Source organism: Equus caballus, chromosome 2 (genome assembly GCF_041296265.1).
Source record: "Equus caballus isolate H_3958 breed thoroughbred chromosome 2, TB-T2T, whole genome shotgun sequence".
In the NCBI taxonomy this organism is placed as follows: domain Eukaryota; kingdom Metazoa; phylum Chordata; class Mammalia; order Perissodactyla; family Equidae; genus Equus; species Equus caballus.
Genome location: NC_091685.1, coordinates 53,288,934 through 53,310,717, shown reverse-complemented (window position 1 = coordinate 53,310,717; position 21,784 = coordinate 53,288,934). Strand labels below are relative to the sequence as shown.

Sequence of the window (21,784 nt, the reverse complement as noted above, 5' to 3'; positions counted from 1 at the left end):
TATATCACACATCTTTAAAGACCAGAGAGATTAAAGTCCCCAGTGTAAACAGTACATTTTAGATAACATACAAAATCTACATATCAAATCTAATAGTGGACAAAACCGTCAAAATTAAGGTGAGAAAATCAGAAGTAAGAACATAGATATATTTAAAAATTTAAAACTTAAAACTATTTTGTGGTCAAAAATATCCAACCAAAAGTTATAAAAGTAGAAATAATGTGTAAAATAGATTTGAAATGTAGCTGTGTAAAAATAAGCTTAAAATATATGGACACGTAATAATAGGCAAATGCCTTGGTGATCAAATATATGAATCTTTTTTCAAACAATGAAATAATTTAAAAGTACAAGAAAAGATCTCTTCCACACTCATCAGCCTGGGGAAAGATCTCTCATGTTGACTGGAGTTAGGACTTTTAAACAGGTAGCAAAAGAGGTGCTCTCTAATTTTGCTGAAAGAAACGTGAAGTCTTACAACGTTGGGGAAATCATCTGAAGACAGCTATAAATATTAAAAATGTGGATATTCTTTAATGCAGGGTTTCTTAGTCTTAGCATTATTGACATTCTGTGCAGGTCATTCTCTGTGAAGGGCTCTGTCCTGTGCATTGTAGGGTGTTCAGCAGCATCCTTGGCCTCTACCCACCCCTCCTCAATGTGACAGCCAAAAATGTCTCAAGATATTGTTCAGTGTCCCCTGGGAACAAAATTGCCACAGATAGACATGCACAGTTTTAACGTAACAGTCCCCACATATTTTTGTGGCAGTAATAGCAATTTTATGAGAAAGAATATGAAAGACCACCAAATATGTAATACAGCCACACCAGGAATCTTACACAGCCTTTGAAATAAGGAGTCATTATTATAGTAGTTGACTGGGGGCATGTCCGTTGAAGCATTATTGAGAAAGAAGAAAAAGTACGCAGAAGGTAGAAAAAAAGTCTGCACTAAAACATAAAAAGCATCAATGCTGTGAGTAGGGCTCTATTCATCATCTGTAGAAAGTGTATTCATATGTATTTGTGCACAATATAGAAAGATAAATTTTTTAAAAAGCTAAGAAGTTATGAAACAAACAAAAGCAGTGAAAGTAAAGTTAGGTTAAGAATATTGTTTTCTAAAAAACTATATGTAAAAAACTTGAAGGAAAATGTACAATTAATTTATATAACTACATAAAATAGTAATAATTTAATGATACATATCACTAATTAGTGCCTAAGTCACTAATCCAAGATAAAATTCCCAAAGACTTGGAAAGAAAAGAATGTAACAGAAGGATTTTAAAATAGGAGAAGCAGCAGTATCTAAGGTAGGATTTCATCTTGTATAAAGACACATGAATTCAAATATGCTTAAAAAGACAAAGGTGATGTGTAGTCAAATGGTAAAGAGCAATACTTCCCAAATGATGGTCCACATAATGCGACTTTTAGAAATAGATCTAGTCACAAAAGCTCAAAAGATAAAATCAGGAATAATGGAGATGTGAAAAGAAGTTGGAAACATGTATAAAAGGTGATATATTACCACTGGATGCAGGAAAATTTTCAATTTTAGTTTTGTTTGTAACAAAGACTCAAAAGTGAAGAATATTAAAGTGACTGCTCAGGTTTTTGGTAAGAATAATAAAAGAAAAAAAGCAATGGAGAGAATACTGATAGATTCTACCACACCGAATTTGTAAACTCTCATACATTCCCCACAAATGCATCGGTACACACATAAAAGAACTAAATAGTAGTCATTTTGTGTATAATTCAAGAAATTACACAATAAATTTTAATGACTTTTTAATGAAATTGTTGCTAATTTAACCTCCCTGAGATCCAGCTTCCTTGTTTCTGAAAATAATTTGGGAAAGCAAATGTAACATCAGACAAATGTTGCAAGAAATAAGTAAAATGTGTGGCCATATATTGTTGAGTCCAAAGAAAATGTTCAAAAGTAAAACTCACTTGTATGTATATGTGTGTATACGTTTTTATTTCAAATAAATATACTCACACACATAAAGGTACACAAGAACAAACTCATATTTTATGTTGGAAGGAAACAAGAGAAAATTGAAGAGGATAGAAATGAAGAGAAGAAATGTTTGAATTAACATGATAATTAAAAGAATGTGGAAATTTAAACAGAAAGATTTAAATTTAGACAAATTTAAATTGTGAATTATTTTTCTATTCTTAACGCCTCAAAGGTGTCAAAATCTGAAGCAAATTTACATTTATGCGATGAGAAATTCTCTACCAGCTAAAGAGGGTGAATATCTCCATAGTGATTTCAAATTTCTTCTTCTCCTCTAGGTTGAATTACAACAGAAAATGCCTTTACCCAGGCAAAACTAAATGAATGATTTGAGAAGCTTAATCTGTTTCTGGAACAAAATTTTATTGGATAATTGTCTCTGTTAAATTCCTAATGTGTCCTTACCCTCCCATCTCATCACCAGTGGCCCATGACATCCTAACCCACCTGTCTCATCAACAGGGTTAGGCTTAGGGTTAGGGCTAAGGCTAGGGCTAGGGCTACAGTTAGGGTTAGGGTGCCCACAGCACAGCATCCTAACCCTCGCGCCCCATCGTCAGGTTCCCAGGGCGTCCTAACCCTCCTGTCTTGTCATCAGGCAAGTTACAGGTTCATTATATATTATACTTACCTTAAATCCAAACCTGAAAATACATAACCATGCCCTGTCCAAATGCAAGTCTAAATGTCAACCTAAACCTGTACCTACATTTGTAGCTATCTAAATGTACACCCATGTCTATCTACCTGAAAGGCAGACGGCTTCATTTGGGGGAATCTCTCCCAAGGACAGCTGTCAAATGAGATTCTCAGGCAGCGCACATGGGTCCAAGTTGTGGCCCCATTACTTGTGTTCTCTATAATCAGTTGAGGTGCAATTTAAGAGCGAAATGCTGCAAACATTGCGACGCTCTTCTAAAGCTGCGTTCCCTGGCAACCTTCCTCACGTACGCTGGGCATACCTGGAAGTTCCTCTTCCTACGTAATGATCAGGAAGCAGTAACTTGCCACACCTGACTCAGGAGAAGCAGGGAGAGAGTGGACCTCCAGACAGACAGACAAATTCCATTGTTGGAATAAACACCCTTGTCCCACAGAATGTTTTGACACGACCACCATCATAAAGCAAAATAAATGAAATAAAAATAAGAGCACTACTAAGATACTGAGCTTTCAGTAACTGCACAGAGAGGGGCAGATGGATCTTTTAGGACCCAAAGGAGGGGAATAGCAGATGCCGGACTTGGGAAAGGACACACACTGTCTGGATGCAGCATTGCTCCGCTGGGAAAACTAGCAGCACAAGCAGAGGCTCACGGTCATGTGGGGCCTGACGTTTACCTAATGAACACACGATGGGTCTGCTCCCTGAAAGGACTGACGTGGGGTTGAATTGTCTTTCCGTTGTGCTGTTTCATTTTGAAGCTAGAGTTTAGACTGCTGAGGTGTTGTCACCGTCATCTGACCTGAGGTCCCCAGTTGAGAGTGGCTCAGGGGATGTGGTGGGCTTGCCCACCAGCCTTTGCCCCTCCTGGGCTGTGCCAACCTACTGCAGCCACACAGTGAGCTAAGTGACGGTGAAGAGATGAGGAGGAGTCCACACTGTGCAGTGATCTGAAGCTCCCCTGAAATTTCCAGGATTCCTGGCCGCCCACGGGCTGAATTTCAACTTTTTGTGTGACTCAAAGAAACAAAGCAGTTCTCAAAAACACCATTGACCACAGTTTGAACCACCGTTGACAAAACTAGGCGCCAAAATCAACACGCAAGTTTGACGCCACATCTGAATTGAAATAAGTCCGAACAGGAACACCCCCCACAAAAAAACCCATTATTGCACTTGTTATTTCTTACCTTTTTGTCTGGAAGCAATTTCAAGCTTAGAGAAGATTTGAAGAGAGTAGAAAGAATGCCAGGGCACCTCCCCCAAATTCTTTGTCAGCAAATGAGGTGAGGAGAGACGGTTTGGCATTTAGGTAGACACCCACTTTAACGTAAGGTGCAGACACCACGTCCCTTCACCCCTAAAACTTCAGAGCGTATTTCCTAAGAAGAGAGATGTTGTTTTCTGGAGCCACACACGATATCAACCTCAGTAAACTCGATATTCACACACTTCCTTTCTCTAATCCACTGTTGACACCAAATGCCCTTCACAGCGTGTTTTTTCTCCCTCGGAACATCAAGCCCAGAATCTCGTGCTGCCCTGAGCTTCCGTCTCCCTTCATTCTTCAGTCTGGAAGAGATCCTCAGCCTGTTTCTTTCATGACATTTCCATTTTTGTAGAATAAAATACTCTTCCAGTTTTTCATAGAATGTTCCTCCTTTGTGCCGGATGTTTCCTTATCATTGGATTCAGGTTATCCTTTCCATAAAGAATACCGTGTCCTTCCCACAGCACCACCTCTGGACACTCCAGCCTCTGCCCTCTCTATCCCGTGTCTTCTCCACTAGATGGTGGGCGTTTCCCTCAGCACCAATAACCCCGTGCAGGTGCCCCCCGTCTGCCCCCGCCCTGGCACCCCCACTCGGGAGCAACAAGGCTTTGCTAGTTGCTGCCCCACCGCAGGTGACTCTTTATATTTTTACTATTTCATTGTTTTTAAACAGTGTGGTTGTGTCACCCATTCAAAAATTAAAGAAAAGGAGCCAGTTGTCAGGGCTCAAGGCAAATACCACCTACTCTCTCAAGACTGCAGAGGTTTGCCCTCTGGGAACCAATGATGTCAGGCACAGTGGGAGACACATGTATGTATTTTAAGTGGCAACGTTTGGAGAGAGCCAACCACGTGGCACCAGAGTGGTATCTGAGGACGGTAACCACTGATGCAAAATCACTCTCCTCAACTGCAATTGTGCAATTAAAGTATTTGTTAATGAATAGTATTTCCTGCTTTTAGTTAACAATATGAAAAAGAGAATCATGAGTAGACTGGATAGAGCAAATAATGAGCTATTTTATGTTTCTTTCCCCTGTTTACTTTTAAAATAATTTTGAGATGAATTAGAAACTTTAAAGACACCAGGCAGCGCATATAACTGAACAGAACTTTTATCTTACTTCTGTATTTTTAGTGTATAATATAAGAGTAGCAAATATCCAGTCAACCCTCTTGAGATGTTAGGAATTTTGGTTGAGAATTAGGGAAAAGAAAAAAAAACAAAGAGGAGAGAAAGAAAAAGATGATGTGATTTGCATGCCTTGATATGGTCAACCTGTTTCTACCCTGAAAATAACTCAAAAAGGATAAACTGAGCTAGCATCTACTTAGTATGTTATCACCTCCTTTAAAAAATCAAACATGCTTAGAAACCAGTGCCCCCTGATACTCAAGGACCTGCAGGTGAATGATGGACCTCAGACGGGAATGTGGAGGAAGCAGCTGCCTCAGGCTGAGAGAGCTGACATCGCCATTTCTTCTCATCCTCTCTGTCTATCCTCTTTCTGTGTGCCCCCCCCTTCTCCCTTCTCATTGCGGGAGGGAACACAGCTGCATGTCACCGACGTCTTAACTGGGAGCTGCACCCCTAGGAGATCTGGACAGGCGTTCTGCGCATAGATTTCTGGATCTGAAAGTGTCGCCATTTCTCCCCGAATGGTCTCTCTGTCGCTGTCGGAAGTCAGCCACCCCCGTCTGTGGGGGGTCTGTCTGTGGACCTTCAATTCTCTTTTGCCCTATGTGTCTACCCACTTGCCAATACCACACATACTGATTCTTGTGGCTTTATCCTAAGTTTTGAAATCAGGTAGGGTCAGTCTTCCTTCCTTCTCCTTTTTGAAAATCATTTTGGCTGTTCTAGGTTCTTTGCTTTGTTGTATAAATTTAGATGAACTTGTCAATTTTTACAAGAAAATCCTGCTCGTATGCTTATGGTGATTGTGCTGAGTCTATACGTTAATTTGGGACAAATTGATGTCTTCAAAGTATGGTGACTTCCAATCCATGAATAAAATATTTCTTTCCCTTTATTTAGGTTTTGTCTGTTATCCCGTATCAGTATTTTGCAGTTTTTGGCATGCAGACCTTATACATACTTTTATTAACATTTATACCTAAGTATTTCAAGGTGTTTTTGGTACTATTCAAAATCGTATGCTTAAATTTCGATTTCACATTGTTCGTTGATACCATGTAGAATTACAGTTAATTTTTCTATCTCCACTTTGTATCCTGCAAACTCGTCAGAATCACTTGTTAGTTCTACTGCTAATTTAATATTTCCAACCCAGACGATCATGTTGTCTGCAAGTATAGATAATTTTAATTTTCCCCTTCCAATCTGAATGCCTGCTATTCCTTTTTCTTGCCGTGTTGTACTGGCTAGAACCTCATGGTACAATGCTCGGTAGGAAGAGTGAGACAGACGTCCTTCGTGGTCCTGGTTTTACACCACAGCATGTGAGGTCAGCTGTGGGACTTCATGGATGCTCTTCCTCAGGTTAAGAAACTTCCATTTTCTTTCTAGTTTGCATGTTTTTGTCATAAATGGACGTTGAATTTTTTCCAGTGCTTTTTCTTTACATTTCAAAATAGCCACGTTATTTTTCTTTTTTAGTCTGTTAATATGATGAATTAAAAAACAACCTTACATTCTCAGAATGAACCTCACTTGGTCATATGTTTCTTATGTATTATCAGGTTTTATTTAATAATATTAAAGATTTTGCAATGTCTTTATGAGGACATATATCTATAATTTTCTTATAATGTATTTGTCTGCTTTTTTTTTTTTTTTTTAATCAGGGTAATGCTGGCTTCCCATAAGTTATTGGGAAGCATTCCTTTCTCTTCTGTTTTCTGGAAGAATTTCTCAAGCACTGATTTTCTTTCTTCTATGATTATTTATTAGAATTTTCCAGTGAAACCAGATTGACCATGAATATCTTAGTTGAAAGGATTTTAAGTACAAACTCAGTTCCTCTAATAGATAGGAGAGATGTTTCTTTGTGAGTGGACTTTGGAAATTTTTGTCTTTCAGGGAATTTGTACGTTTTGTCTAAGTTATCACATGTATTGGCATAAAGTTTCATAATATTAACTCACTGTCATTTAAATGCCCATAGTATGTACAGTTGCCAGACTTAGTATAATAATTAATAGTAATAATAATAATGATGATGATTGAACTTCAGATACAAAAACAAGTCGTTTGTCAGTGTGAGTTTGTCCCATATGTATTGTTATTTGAAGTTAAAATTTACCTGGGTGTGCCCTATTTCATCTGAAAGCCCTGGTAAAATATCTAGTAAAACCTCTTCTTTCAATCTTGATATTTTTAATTTGTCTCTTCTCTCATCTTTTCATTATCAGTCTGGCTAGACATTTTTCAACTCTATGGATCTTTATTAAAAAATCAGCTTTCTGTTTCACTGATTTTCTCTAGTACCTTTCTATGTCAATTTAATTGATTTCTGTTCTTCTCTCTGTTAACTTCTTCTCTCTGGTGCTTTGGGTTAATTTCTTCTCTCCTACTAGTGTATAGGGTGGAATCTTCAAGAACTGATTTTGCATGTTTTCCACTGTAAGCAGTGGGTGCCGACATGGTCCTCTGAGCAGCAAGGCACCTGTGTCCTCAGGTTCCCTCCTCTGAGATGCTCTCTATTCCCTCTCGCTTCCTCTTTGACTCATGGATTATTGAGAACAGGGTCACTTAATTTTCAAACATTTGAGGATTTTCCAGATGTCTTTCTGTTAACCAGTTTCTAATTTAATTCCGTCCTGATTAGAGAACATACTTGGTATGATTTCAACTTTGTAAAATTTTCTCAGTTTTGTTTTATGGCATTGAAGGTGGTGTGTCCTGGGAATAGATCCAGTGCACTTGGAGGAAGTGCATCCTGCTGTTGTCAGTGGGTTGTTCTGGAAATGTCCTTCAGATGGGGAGGTCCAGTTGGCTGATGGTGTTCCTTGCTTCTTCTCCATCCTTGATGGTTTTCTATCCAGTTGGTGCATTGATTAGCAACAGGGCGCTGAGAGCTCCAACTGTAACTGATTCGCCTCTCTCTCCATCAGTCCTTGTTTTTGCTCCGTGCTGTCAGAAGCTCTGTTGTTACACACATGCATTTGGAATTAATCTCCTTAGGGAACTGACCCATTGGTGCCAGGTAACAGCTTTCTTTCTTCAGCAGATGTCCCCACAGGAGAAGGGGTGGGGTGGGCCATTGGGCCTCTCCCCGGTGGAGGTGCCTCCAGCCCCACTTGCCCCAAGGTGGTACAGGTCCCTTTGAGTCTTGGTAGAAGAGCCCAGAGAGGCTGCACACCCCGCTGTGTGTGGCCCCCAGGGTTTCTAAAGCCTCTCCTGGGTCCACGTGGTCTGTGGCCAGGGGTCAAACATTTCAGCTCATCTTCTCACCACTTTCAAGATGCGCGTGTTGCCTTCACCCTCCTGGAGGGCCAACGTTTCTCAGATCTCTGGCCACCTGCTTTCCTTGTCACCTTGGGTGTCGAGTGGACTCGGGTGACTCTAGTTTATCCAGCGTGGCTGCTGTCAGGATGGGAGCAAAGCCCTTCCACCCTCTCTGCAAGCAGAGGCAAGTAGAATTCCTCTCTGCCTTATTTCTACTCGAGTAAATCACTTACCATGACACATAAAGCCCTCCTGGCCTTTTAGCCATAAGCATGGGAGTTCTCAGACAGACTTTGTAATCGATTATCCTTCCTGGGAGCTAAATGCTTTCCTTGCCTATATTGATTGAAGTCATATTCCTCAGAGGCATATGGTGATTTAAAGAACTATGTTAAACTTCAAAAGAGTTTTTATTTGATGGTTTGAATAGATTCTTCTTTTATATGAATGGTTTCACCTATCATCAACTGAAGTATCATGAAAAATATTTGCTTACACAGAATTTAATAACTGGAATGTGTAGGAGGAAATAAACTTGGAGAGCTTACCTTGGATCCATGTGGGACAAACAGTTAAATAGGCAAATTCAGTCCTAATTTTAGTAAAAGGAAAAAATGCCTAATTTTTGAAACGATAGCTTTCACCTGTGTCGTGTGACGAGGCGGGTCTTCCAGCCATGAGTGGACATCACTGCCCACAGGCCTCTGCTTCAGGTCTGAGCACAACAGCTCCTCCCCTGATGAAGTAAGCGCTATTTGTTCCCGCACATCCCTGCACAAGCCCCCTGCACGTCCCAACTCACCCGCCACTGGGTGAACAATTGTTGAATAAGATAAACACACTCTCCAAATACCATCCCACAGGTGATATTTACCATGCATATTTATTATATACATGTAATCAATGTATATTTCTTATTGCCTAATAATTTCGGAGTCAAAGGCACTTGGAAGCAGATAAACCTGGCAGACACCACTCTAACCAAATGTGCAACATCAGCACCACCACTAGGGGAATCTCATCCTGTTGCTCCCTGTTGCCTGAGGAGAACTCAAGGCTGCTTCTGCAGTGTTCCTGCCCCAACTGTTTGTTCGGACTGTCATCAGGAAGAAGCACACAATCACTCCAAATGAGTGGAGTTACGCAAAACAACGATCCTAGACTTTTCAGAAATGTCAATGTAATGGAAGAGGAGTCAGTGGGACTCATCAGGTTGAGGACCACAGGGACGGGAGGCTGAACTCGACGCCAGGTCTGGGATGGATCCTGGAGAAGAGAAGGTGCCCAGAGGAGCTGGGACACATAGGAGGACGTCCTGGTTACTAGGGGATAGGTGCTGGAGTATTTAGGGGAATAGTCTTGATGTCTGCAAATAATGCTCAAATTATTCGGCAAAAATCTTTCAAAACGTGTAGATAGATTAGGGGGTGAGGGAATGAGAAATCAAGAAAATGTGGTAAAATATTAACAATCTGTGAGTCTAAGTGATGGGCAAACGGGTGTTCTGTGTACAATTGGGACAACGTTCTGAAGTTCGAGTTTGTTCTACATAAGACGTCAGAAACAAGTTAGTTCAGCTAAATAGAAAAACATGAAAGGACTGACTGCCTTCACATCAGGTGTTTTTGATGGAAGGAATAGATCTTTATGGAAATATGTAGCTTGAATTGAAATGATAGGTATATCCATGGGTATAGTGAAGAATGTTTTAAACACAAAAGCCTACAACCACGCAAATTTAATTCTGGGTTATTGGAGAAGGCTGGTTCTAAGAAGCAGGAGGATTGCTTTCATTTTGAGAGGAGGGGGTTAACCTGTGAAAAGCTATAGCTCAGCTGGGAGTTAGAACCTGCATTTCCTCACAGATTTATATTTGGTGATTTAGATACAAGCTCAATTTTGTGCCCTTGGATCTAGCTTTTCATGCACAAGTGTAAAATATTTTATTAGTTTGAAAATATATAGGAGATTTCAATTCTTAAAAGCAACACATGCTGTCTTTCAATTCAGAAAGGCCGGATCATAAATTAAGCCCTACTGATGAGGAAGCAGAGAATTGTTACCAGAGAATAATTATTAATTACATTAACAGGGAATAACCAATAATTAGATACTCACTAAACACCAATATTATTCCAGTTTTCTGCAGAAGAGCAGATTCAGTCTCAGGAATGACTCCCCTTGCCAATGTCAGGAATGAACTCACTCCCATCACTCTCAGCATGAGTACCAATGCCATTCGTGTCAGGAACAAGTACTACTCCCACGGTAAACAGGAAGGCACCTGCTTCTGTCAATCTCAGAAATGGCTCCCATGGAGACACTTCGTCTCAAAAAAATGAAACAAGCCTCAAAAGGAACTCGTTATGGGAGCAAGCGTACACCTCTCCCAACAGCAGACACATAAGGGGCTTCCACCAAAAATTTTCAGGGGCAAGTCAAATAACCTACGTATATAAAATATATAAAATAATGATAGGCTGAATTCACAGCCTGGGGAAGATTACGTGCAGCAATGCTGGCTGACAGACGTCGCTGCTCTACAGCTGAAGAGGTGGGCGGATGTGTGCAAACATGGTTAACGCAGCCAGATTCTGCTCTATTTATCAGAAGACGTGTGATTTTGCTTCCTGAACTTTTCCCTAACATCTGTAATTACTTGACATTTAAAGAACATGCCACTGGAAGGATTTAATTGTTTCCAATGTTACAATTTCTTACTTGTTACAGATTTTTCCCCCTTCCTGTTACATGATCAATTAAAAATAGTCCTTCACAGCCAAGAGTCTGAAAACAACTCTTGTAGCCAAACCCTCTCTCTTCCTTTCTCTCTCTTTGAATGTACTATAAGGATAGAAACAGTCATGGATGATTCCTCCAAGTGTTTACCGCCTTGTCCCTGAAACTTCCTTTCTTCCTTCTGGAGAACTGGCACCTTCCTGTTCAGAACTGCTGGCTCTGACTGGTAACATGAATCTTTACATGTGTAGCAGCTAAAGATGAACATCTGGCTGTCAGCCTTCCTTTTTCCATGAATACGTTTGCTGAACAAAGTTGATGAAAGTTAAAAGCTGATGTTAAATAAAATTAAATCAAGGGAACATAAAATTAAATTAAAAAACCCTAAAATAATGGCAGAGGAGGATCTTGGGGAAGACTCAGTCAAACGTCCATTTGTAGATGAGGATTGTGTGAAGAATATCAAAGGGAAATAACAATGAGTGATTTTGTTTTTAGTTTGGGAAGGGGGTTGGCCAGGGTGGGGGCCAGATGTGGGTGAGGAAGCTGTGTGACCCTCCACTGCCCCCCCTCCCCGGGAGTCTTCATTCCTCCCTCTCTCTTGTTCTGGGCTCACTTACAAACTAGTTCTAGGTGAGGAATTCGGCGGTTCAAGACTGGAGATTTGCATAAATGGTTCTGATGTTAGAACATTTTTCTCATGCACATGAGTGTTGAGTCCTCATGTTTTTGAGGTCATAAAACAAAGAAGTTGGTCTTTGTATATGTTGATGTCAAGGATTGTGATGCCTCCAGCTTTGTTCTTTTTCCCAGGATTGCTTTGTCTTTTCAGGATCTTTTGTTGTACCATATATATTTTAGGATTCTTCGTTCTATTTATGGGAAGAATGTCATTGTGATTCTGATTGGGATTGCATTGAATCTGTAGATTGCTTTAGGGAATGTGGATACTTTATGTATATTCTATAAATCCATGGACATAGAATATCTTTCCATTTCTTTGTGTCTTCTTTGATTTCTTTCAATAATGTCTTATAATTTTCAGTGTATAGGTTTTCATCTCCTTGGTTAAATTTATTCCTAGATATTTAATTCTTTTTGTTGCAATTGTAAACGGGATTATATTCTTCACTTCTCTTTCTGCTGGTTCGTTGTTAGAGTATAGAAATGCAACTGATGTTTGTAAGTTGATTTTGCACCCTGCAACTTTGCTATAATTGTTGATTATTTCTAACCATCTTTCGGTTGAGTCTTTAGGGTATTCTATTTGTAGAATCATGCCGTCTGCAAACTGTGAGGGTTTTACTTGTTAATTTACAATTTGTATCCTTTTGATTTCTTGCCTAATTTCTCTGGCTGAAACTTCCAGTACTATGTCGAATAAGAGTGGTGAGAGTGGATACCCTTGTCTTGTTCCTGTTCTCAGATGAATGGCCTTCAGTTTTTCACTGTTGAGTATGATGTTGGTTGTGGGTTTGTTATATCACCTTTATTATGTACTTTCCTTCTATACCCATTTTATTGAGAGCTTTTTAAATCATAAATTGATGTTGGACCTTGTCAAATTCTTTCTCTGCATTTATTAAGGAAAATCAAAACTACCATGAGATATCACCTCACACCCATCAGAGTGGCCATAATGAACAAAACAAGAAATAACAAATGTTGGAGAGGATGTGGAGAAAAGGGAACCCTCATACACTGCTGGTGGGAATGCAAACTGGTGAGCCCACTATGGAGAACAGTATGGAGATTTCTCAAAAAATTAAAAATAGAAATACCATATGATCCAGCTATCCCAATACTGGGTATTTATCCAAAGAAGATGAAATCAACAATTCAAAGAGGTTTACACATCCACAGCATTATTCACAATAGCCAAGACATGGAAGCAATTCAAGTACCCATCAATGCATGAATGGATAAAGAAGATGTGTGTGTATATATATGAACGAAGCTGATGAAAGTTAAAAGCTGATTTTAAATAAAATGCAATCAAGGGAACATAAAATTAAATTAAAAAACCCAAAATAATGGCAGAGCAGGATCTTAGGGAAGACTCAATCAAAAGTCCATTTGTAGATGAGGATTGTGTGAAGAATATCAAAGGAGAAATAACAATGAGTGATTTTGTTTTTAATTTGGTAAGGGGGTTGGCCAGGGTGGGGGCCAGATGTGGGTGAGGAAGCCAATATATACATATATGTATATATATATATATATATACACACACACAATGGAATACTACTCAGCCATAAAAAAGGACAAAACTGTGCCACTTGTGACAGCATGGATAGACTTTGAGGACATTATGCTAAGAAAAATAAGTCAGACAGAGAAAGACAAATACTCTATGATTTCACTCATATGTGGACAATAAACAAACACATAGAAAAGGAGAACAGATTCGTGGTTACCAGAGGAGAAGGGGGTGAAGGGAGGGTGAAGGGGATAAAGGGGAACATACATATGGTGAAAGATAAAAACTAGGCTATTGGTGATGAACACAAGGCAGTCTATACAGAAACTGACACATAATAATGTACTTCTGAAATTATACAATCTTATAAACCAATATGTTCTCAATAACATAGTGAAATAAATAAATAAGTAAAGCAGTTGGTTTTCTTTTCCTTAATCCTAACTAAACTGTAATGAGCCCCCACCTGTAGTAGGCACTGTGTTAAGTGGGCGCGCCATCTATTTAATGCTAACAACTCTAAAGGATCCTATTATTTCACCCCATGCTTTGTAGATGAGGAATTGAGGAAAAGTATAGTTACATGATCCATTAGTTGGATGGATGGCCAGCCAGTCCAAAAATTAGTGATTTGAAACTCCTTTTTATTCAGCTCTTGATTCTGTTGTTGGACAACTTGACCTGAGGTCTGCAGGGCTTCCTCCTGTGTCTGTGGAGAAAGAGAGAGGAGAGAGGGCAGGAGATACAGAGAGATATTGACAGCCTAAAGAAAAGATTGGTGAACACTCAGAGATACCTTTGAGATGTGATTTTAAGGCTTGTTTTTCAATACAATTTGCAAATTCAAATTGAATTAACAGAAAAAATAAAATGAAATAATTCTGAAAAAGAAAATTGGTGACATTCTGATAAAAAACCATCTACCCTAATACCCTAATAGGTATTATTTCTTGAAAGATCTCACTATAGTTAAGAAAATATGCTGCAAAATATTAAGTGATTAGAGCTGTTTTCTTCAAATGGTTCTCATTTTGAAAGTACCCATTGATTATTTTCTGTAACAAGTGAGGACATGAAAAAGTAACCCCCACCAAACCTTTATTTCCTTTCCTGATTTGTGCAGGTGGCATTTTTACTTTTGCATTTCAAGATGCCTGATGTTTTCCTTCTGTCCTGCACTGATTATTCATACAGTTTGGTCTTAGTGTACTTTAAATTACTTCACAGTGATGGGTGCAAGTTTGTTTGCAATTATTTTATGTGATTTCACTATTCTTTAGTTATTATTTTATGTATTACATAATTTTTCAGAGTAATTTTAACAAAGATTCTTGGGTTTGCATAGCTTGAATCTGATTCCTCTATAATTTAGGGAAACTTGAGTGTGTCTAAAATGCTCTCATTTCTTCTGTCATAGATGCTGCAGGGACGTCTAGACTTGCCAGGGATTCCCCTTTGCATATTGAGTTCTACATTTATTTTATAATTATTTCCCCACTTAATTCAGCTCACACCCAGGTTGTTCTTGGGCTGAAAGTGTTGTATGGCTCATTTCCTGGGAAGGGGTATGCCCTTTTAACTTGGAGACATAAGTTAGTTCACAAAATATTTATTCAATGAAATCATTAAACATTGTTTTCTGCTCCATGTTTTTCAGAAACATCAACAATCTTTTTTATAATCATTAAATCATAATCAATAAATGCAGCATTTGTCTCTGCAGCTTCTAGTTCTCTCCCACTCTTTCCTGTGGTCCATGAGCTCCCCTTTCATCTCTTTCAGCGGTTCTATCACCTTGTCCTTCAATGCACGTGGTTCTTTTTGACCAGTACTTAGAGATACTGTTGTGTGAGACTGTGGGGAGCTGGTCGCTGGATGCTCCACCTGGTGACTCCCTGGAAGATGTTCTTTATCTCCCTGCGTTCTGCCCCTCCATTGGCGTTGAGGCTAGTTATGCAGAGATCCACTGCTGGTGAGTTATCTGTTATTTTCACCTAATCCTCTTTTACTGTCTGCTAGTGTTTAGAGTGGTGTGTGGGGCTATGGAGGTGGCAGGGTCAATTCCATCACTCAGGCTTCTGTTTGGCTTCGTTTGATTTTAAGCCCCTCCCCGAGCCTGTGGAACCTCTGCCTCGGGGCGTCTGTTCCTGCTGCGCCTTTGCTGGTGGTTCTTCACGGCAGATCGTGCACAGAATGCACATGGCCATTTCTTTATTGCCTTGAAAATAGTCTTTTCTTCCCTTCTTTTTCTTTCCTTTTCTTTTATTCAGTGAATGAAACAGATTGTTTGAAATTCTCTCTTAAAGATATAATATTAAAAAAAAAGTGTTATGTTAGCTCCACATATCATGGCAAGGTGATTCCTAGGCAGGACTCCTGATTTCCCCTAGAATGGACTGAGATTATTTCACTGAGAATGGATTATGTTGTCCTTCCAGACGCCTCTGATTGAAGAGAGAAAAGTGGCTGTGTGACCATCGGCAAGTGAGAGGGAGCTCTGAGTCCGCATGAAGCTGCACGGCATCCTGCTGGAAACTTGCAGACTGTGGGTCAGATACACACCAACACTCTTCATACTGGAGCTCATTTGCTATCAAAATGTGTTTTAATTCCCACTCTACCATTTTTGTCTAAGACTGTCAATCATGAATAGAGAAAGAAGATTCAGTTTTTGTGGACAAATGAAGTCTGCTGGAGCCTATTTGTATTGCCCTTGCTTCCTTGCTTTTACTGATGAAAGTAGCATCTGTCAAAGTCATTTCAACAAAGATGCCTTCAAAACTTACATCTGTTTAAATTAATGTCGGGGCTGGTTTGCAAAGGAGATTTTGCTATGAAAACAAAGACCCATCTAAAGGGTCTACTTTCACTGTCAGAAATTTAAATGCCTTTACATTTTTATAGACTTACCTGCCTTTCTTTGGAAGATGCAAATGTACGTCCTTTAATCCCTTCCATACCCTGGAACAAGTTAACATGTCTGTAGCTATAGAAATTTGTAACTTACTTTATTTTATTTTATTTTCCTGAGGAAGATTTGCCCTGAGCTAACACCCATGCCAATCTCCCTCCATCTTTTAGTACATGTGTTGCCAGCATAGCATGGCTGCTAACAGAGCAGTGTAGGTCCACACCTGAGAACCAATTACAGGCCACCAAAGTGGAGCACACTGAACTTAACCACTAGGCCACCGGGGCTGGCCCTGGAACTTATTTTGTACTTTTCATGGTTGAATAGTAACAAAGAATATCATTAGCATGATCATTTTACCCCTGTGTAAACTCCCAACACTCAACAAAAATAGTAACAGCAAATAAAGCCAACAAACTTTGCTCACTGGAATACAGCAGTTACATGTTTTCTCCCTTTCCTGTTAGTATTTTACTTTCTTAGAGAATCGCTGTAAAACAGCTTTCTTTAAGGTGGCTTCATCAATGAAAAGCATCAGTGACAGTTACCTGGCTGGTAGGAGTGTCTTCAAGTCCATGTGTCAGCCATATGATGATTTTTTTTGTCCCCAAACGCTTGGCTTTTCCAATACCGGAATGATCAGTGCATCATTGGGAATCCTACACTTCGTTGACTCTGCGTCATTCTGAGATGGATCACCAGTTGCTGGGCCAGCTGAAGAACCATATCAACTTACAATTACTGACTTCACTCTGTGTAACTCACCCTTGGAACACACTGAATGAGATCCTGGGATTGACCCGTTCCCATCTCAGTACTTGAGATCTAGGGAACTCACTTTAAGCAAAATCAGACATCACTGGCTCTCTCCATTCTAACAGACATTTTGGAGACTTTTGAGTACTAGGAAAATTTTAGAATATACGAGAATACTGGGTTGACCCCAGGACCTCAGAAATCTCTCTTACTAACAGGTGTTGGTTTTTCAACATCAATTAGTGTTGCTAACATTCACGTGGGTTCTTTGATCAGGAATCCCCCCCCCCCCCGCCCTGGTAAGTTTATTAAGTAAATCTTATGAATGGTATAAATTCCTTAAGCATTAATAATGGTATAAACATTCAATAAAATAAGCTTTAATGAGCCTGCATTTTGTGGCAAACTTTATTATGGGAGGGGCACAGAATGATCGTTTTTGTTCCCTAATTCCTTGAGTTACTCAGAGGGTGGTAAATGTTCCATCAACATTGAGGAATCTCGGGGTTGAATAAGTGGCTTCCTCAAACATAACAATGTGGCATCAATATCCTTGTTATAGTTCCTCAGTTTAGGGACTGACATTATCTTGATTCTGGAGAGACAGCAGCATCTAGGAAGTGAGAGCGATCTTGCGGTGGGCTGGAATCTGAGGGGCTAGAACTTAAAGAAGGGATGATCCATGAGGATGTGGATCTTGTTCTGAAGGCAGTGAGAGCAAAGGAAAGTAAGCCTGAGGGCCAGCCAGGAAACATGCAAGAAGGTGTTTAATCACTTGGAGCAGATTTTGTGGAGGTACTATTTTCATTCGTTTTATACTATAACTCTATTGAAAAATCAAAACTGAAAAAGAAGATAAGGGCATTTTTTATCCAAAGTATTTTCTCTTTTCTATACTCCTTGGTAGTAACAGTAGTCCCCAAAACTGAAAGTGACATGTGACTCCAATAGCCAAGACTGGCCCCTGCCATTGCCTGGAAGTATGATGGAGTTTGTTTTCTGGTGCCAAGCAGGTACATCTGTGATTCACAAAGGACTATTTCCATTACTGAGACAGAAAAGAGCATAGAGGGTAGTTAACCATCTTTTATTTCAGTTTGTTTCCTTCATAATTTTTATTGAATTAAAATCTACATACAGCAAATTACACAATTTGATATATTTGATGAGTTTGGGAAAATGTATACACTCATTTAATCAGTACCACAATCAATGTTTCAGTCAACAGAATGTCTCACTACCCTAAAAAGTTTTATTTTGGCTTTTCCCGGAAAACACAACTCTCAGTGTTAACCCTTGTTCTCAATGTATCACTGTAGATTCATTTGCCTGCTTTGGGACTTCATACGGATGGATTGCGTTTGCGTGCATTCATGTCTATGTGCATGCGCGCAGGTGTGCGTGTGAGCGTGTGAGTATGTGCATGTGCATTTGCATGTTTTAACTTGTTAGTATTGGGTACTTTCCTACATGTTTCATGGTGATTGACTCATACAAATTCCTTTATTGTCAGGGAGCATAAAATGTCTTACTCCAGCCTTTTGAAATTTACTGAGACTTATTTTATTGCCCAGCACATGGTCTATTTTGGGAACATTCCATTTTTACTTTAATAGAATGACTATTCTTCAGTTTTGCATGAGATGTTCTAAATATTTTGATTAGGTCAGGGTGACTGATAGTCGTGCTCATGTATTTTGTGCCCTCACTGAATTTTGTCTGTGTATTCCATTAATTACTGAGACAGGGCTGTTGGCATTGCCCTCCGTGATGTGTGTTTGTCTATTTCACCCTTTGTCATGACAGTTTTTGCATCACATATGTTGAAGCTCCGTTAGTAGGTGCACACACACGTTTAAGATTTGTATGTTTTCCTGGTGAAGTGATGATTCATCATCATTAAATATGTCTCTTTGTCTCCAGTAATACTCTTGTGGTAAAGTCTGTTTCGTCTGATATCAACACTGCCGACCAGCTTTCTCGTGCCTACTGTGTGCCCGGTGTATCTGTCCCATTCTCTCTTTTTCACCCTCTGTCTTTGTATTTAAAATGGGTAGGATATAGTTGAGTCTTTCTTTTCCGTTCCTCCTGACAATATAGCTCTTAATTAAAGGGCTTACACCACTTACTTTAAATGAATTATTGATATGACTGGACTAGTTTGTTATTTGTTTCAATTCAACACATCTAATGTTTTTTCCACCTCTCTTTCTTAGCATTTTGGATATTCTTTTAAAACTGTTTCAGTTCCTCCAAAACCTATTACCTATAAGCTTTTAAATTGTGTTTGCTACCTAGAGTTATTAATATACTATTCAATGTAAACTTAAGAATTTTGCGATGGTGAATTTTATTTGTTCTGTGCTATATTTGTCATCTGTTCTATATATGCCTCTGTTATGAATCATGAGATATGATTCTATTTGCATTAAACAGAAATTTGACTTTAAAGAAATTAAGAGAATATTTATTTATGTTTTCTATATTTAACACTTGAGTACTTCTCTTTCCTGCTTGCAGATCCCAGTTTCCACTGGGATTCATTTCCCTTAAGCCTTCTTCTAGAATGTACACAGACTTTTTACTGGGTATAGAATTTCATGTTGTCAACTTTGCTTTTATTTTTCTTTCATCACTTGAACGTGTGGTCCTTTGCCATCTGTTGTCATCATGGTTCTTGTTTGTGATGGTCTTTTTATTCCAGCAGCTTTCATATGTCCCCTTTATATCTGATTTTCCGCTACTTGACTACCATGTGCCAGGCATGGTGTTCTCTTTATTAAACCTGCATGGGTTTTGCTGAGGAGTTTCTGGAATCTATAAGTTGATATTTTTCACTGAAACTGGAAAATGTTCAAACATTATTTAAAAAAAATATTTTCCTAAATCTCTCTTCTCTTCTGGAACTCCAAGAATATGCATGTCAACCACATGATTGTGTCCTACAGGTCACTCATGCTCTGCTTGTGATTCTTCTGTGTTCTATCTTCTTCTTCAGGTTGTATAATTTCTCTTGATCTGCTTCAATTCACTGTCAGTTTCACCTGTCACCTCCAATTGGTTTTTGAGTTTGTAAATATTTTTTAAAAATTTCTTATATGCAGTTTTTTTTCTAGAATATCCATTGGATTGTTTATTAACTTTTTATTTCTGTGCTGAGATTCCTCATCTGTGCATTCATCATGACATCTTGTCATTTAAGTCCTTTAAAATACTTGGAATAGCCGCTTAGCCTCAACACATGCTAACTGCAAATCAGAGACATCTCATGGCTTGTGTTTCTTGACCATTTTTTCTCTTGACATGGGCCAATTTTTCCTGTTTATGTGTAACAATTGTTTTTTCTGTAAACTAACCATTGTGGATGGTTTGCTGAAGAGACTGAATTTTGTTACCTCCCTCAGAAGAGCAATGAGGCATTGTTTTATTATAGCTGGCACTTAAGTTGCTGGCTGATCACCTTGGACTTAAAAAAGATAAGGATCGGTTTTTCTTGAATTTTAGTGTGAATCCTTAGTTCCATCTGGTGTTTCATCCAAAGCTGGGTTGTTACTCACCATTCTAACTTGGCAGCATTCAAACTCCAAGTTCCATCCTTCTGTGGTGGGCGCCAGCTGAAATCTCAGCTCAGATGGCCCAGGAGTACGGATCTTGCTTTCCACCCAGCTTTTGGACTCAGTCTCATGTGTTTAAAGTTCAGAGATTGGCCAAGGATTTGTGGGGAGCCTATAGAAAATTTGAAGCCCCCAACTGTGGTTTTCCTTTTCCCTCTCAGGTTCCAGCCACTGTAGCAAGCCAAAACTTTGTTCTCAGACATGTCCCGGTGAGAAAACTGTGGGTTTTGCTCATGTTCTGGCTACTCCACACCTTAAAACTTGGGAGGAATCTAAGAGGAAGTCACGTAAAGGGAGACCTGTCCCACGTGGCCTTCTTATTCCACAGGGTGATACTCCAGCTTCCACCTGCTTTTGTCCTCCTCTGACTGCAAATTGTTCTCTTAAAAACATTTTCCAGAATTTATAATTATTATCTTTGGGATGCAAGTCATTGCCTGAGCTTCAGTTCAGCCTTATTCTGAGCAGTAGCATTGCTTCTCTCCTCTCCTTCTGTGCTTGCTAAGACCTGGTTTCCCAGCTGATTAACAGTAAGGGAGCATCTCCTGTGTGCTTCCAATTAAGTGTGAGCAGAGCCTCCACATGCTGGACTATTTGGATGTGCAGATGACCCTTAGGCTACTCTTCATGTGCTGATTATTAAATAACTGTGGTGTCTTACTCAGTCCAATTTCTCATCTCATTTCAAATGCCCTAAGCTACAACATTTAGGTGATTGAACCAGTCCTGCAGCAAGCACTGAGGTTTGACATCACTGCAGGTGCTTCAGCCATGTGTCACGGTGGCTGATGCTCCCTTCACTCTATAAGCTCTCCTCACTCCTCATGTCATCCACTCAGCCCCTAAACATATTTAATGATGGTTTGCACCCACAGATGGCAATAAATATTCAGGACAAGAAGCAAAGTTCCTGTCCTCCTGCACTCTAGTGAATTCAAGAAGCTGTCAATAAATAAATAAACATAGAAAGACAATAATGGGGAAAATAGTCTGGCTTGATGGAGAGTAACTGGTAGGAGGACTTGTAGTTTAAAAGAGGGACATGCAAACTCTTTTATATAGAGAGAAAAACAATTTTAAAAATCAGCTTTTGGAGCTGGCCCCATTGCCTAGTGGTTAAGTTCGGCACACTCTGCTTCAGTGGCCGGTTTTCGTTTCCCAGCCTGAACCTATACC

General features: G+C 39.4%; 1 protein-coding gene across 1 annotated transcript in view; it reads left to right on the top strand.

The window, feature by feature from the left end:
- LOC138923122 (uncharacterized) overlaps positions 1-17,388 on the top strand; it is a 51,579-nt gene extending 34,191 nt beyond the window's left edge. The window contains exons 3-5 of the mRNA XM_070259838.1: positions 14,745-14,772; positions 15,110-15,299; positions 15,766-17,388. Of these exons, the coding sequence (XP_070115939.1) occupies positions 14,745-14,772; positions 15,110-15,299; position 15,766 (219 nt within the window). The 3' untranslated portion in view covers positions 15,767-17,388. The remainder of the gene's footprint in view (positions 1-14,744; positions 14,773-15,109; positions 15,300-15,765) is intronic.
- The last annotated feature ends 4,396 nt before the right edge of the window (positions 17,389-21,784 follow it).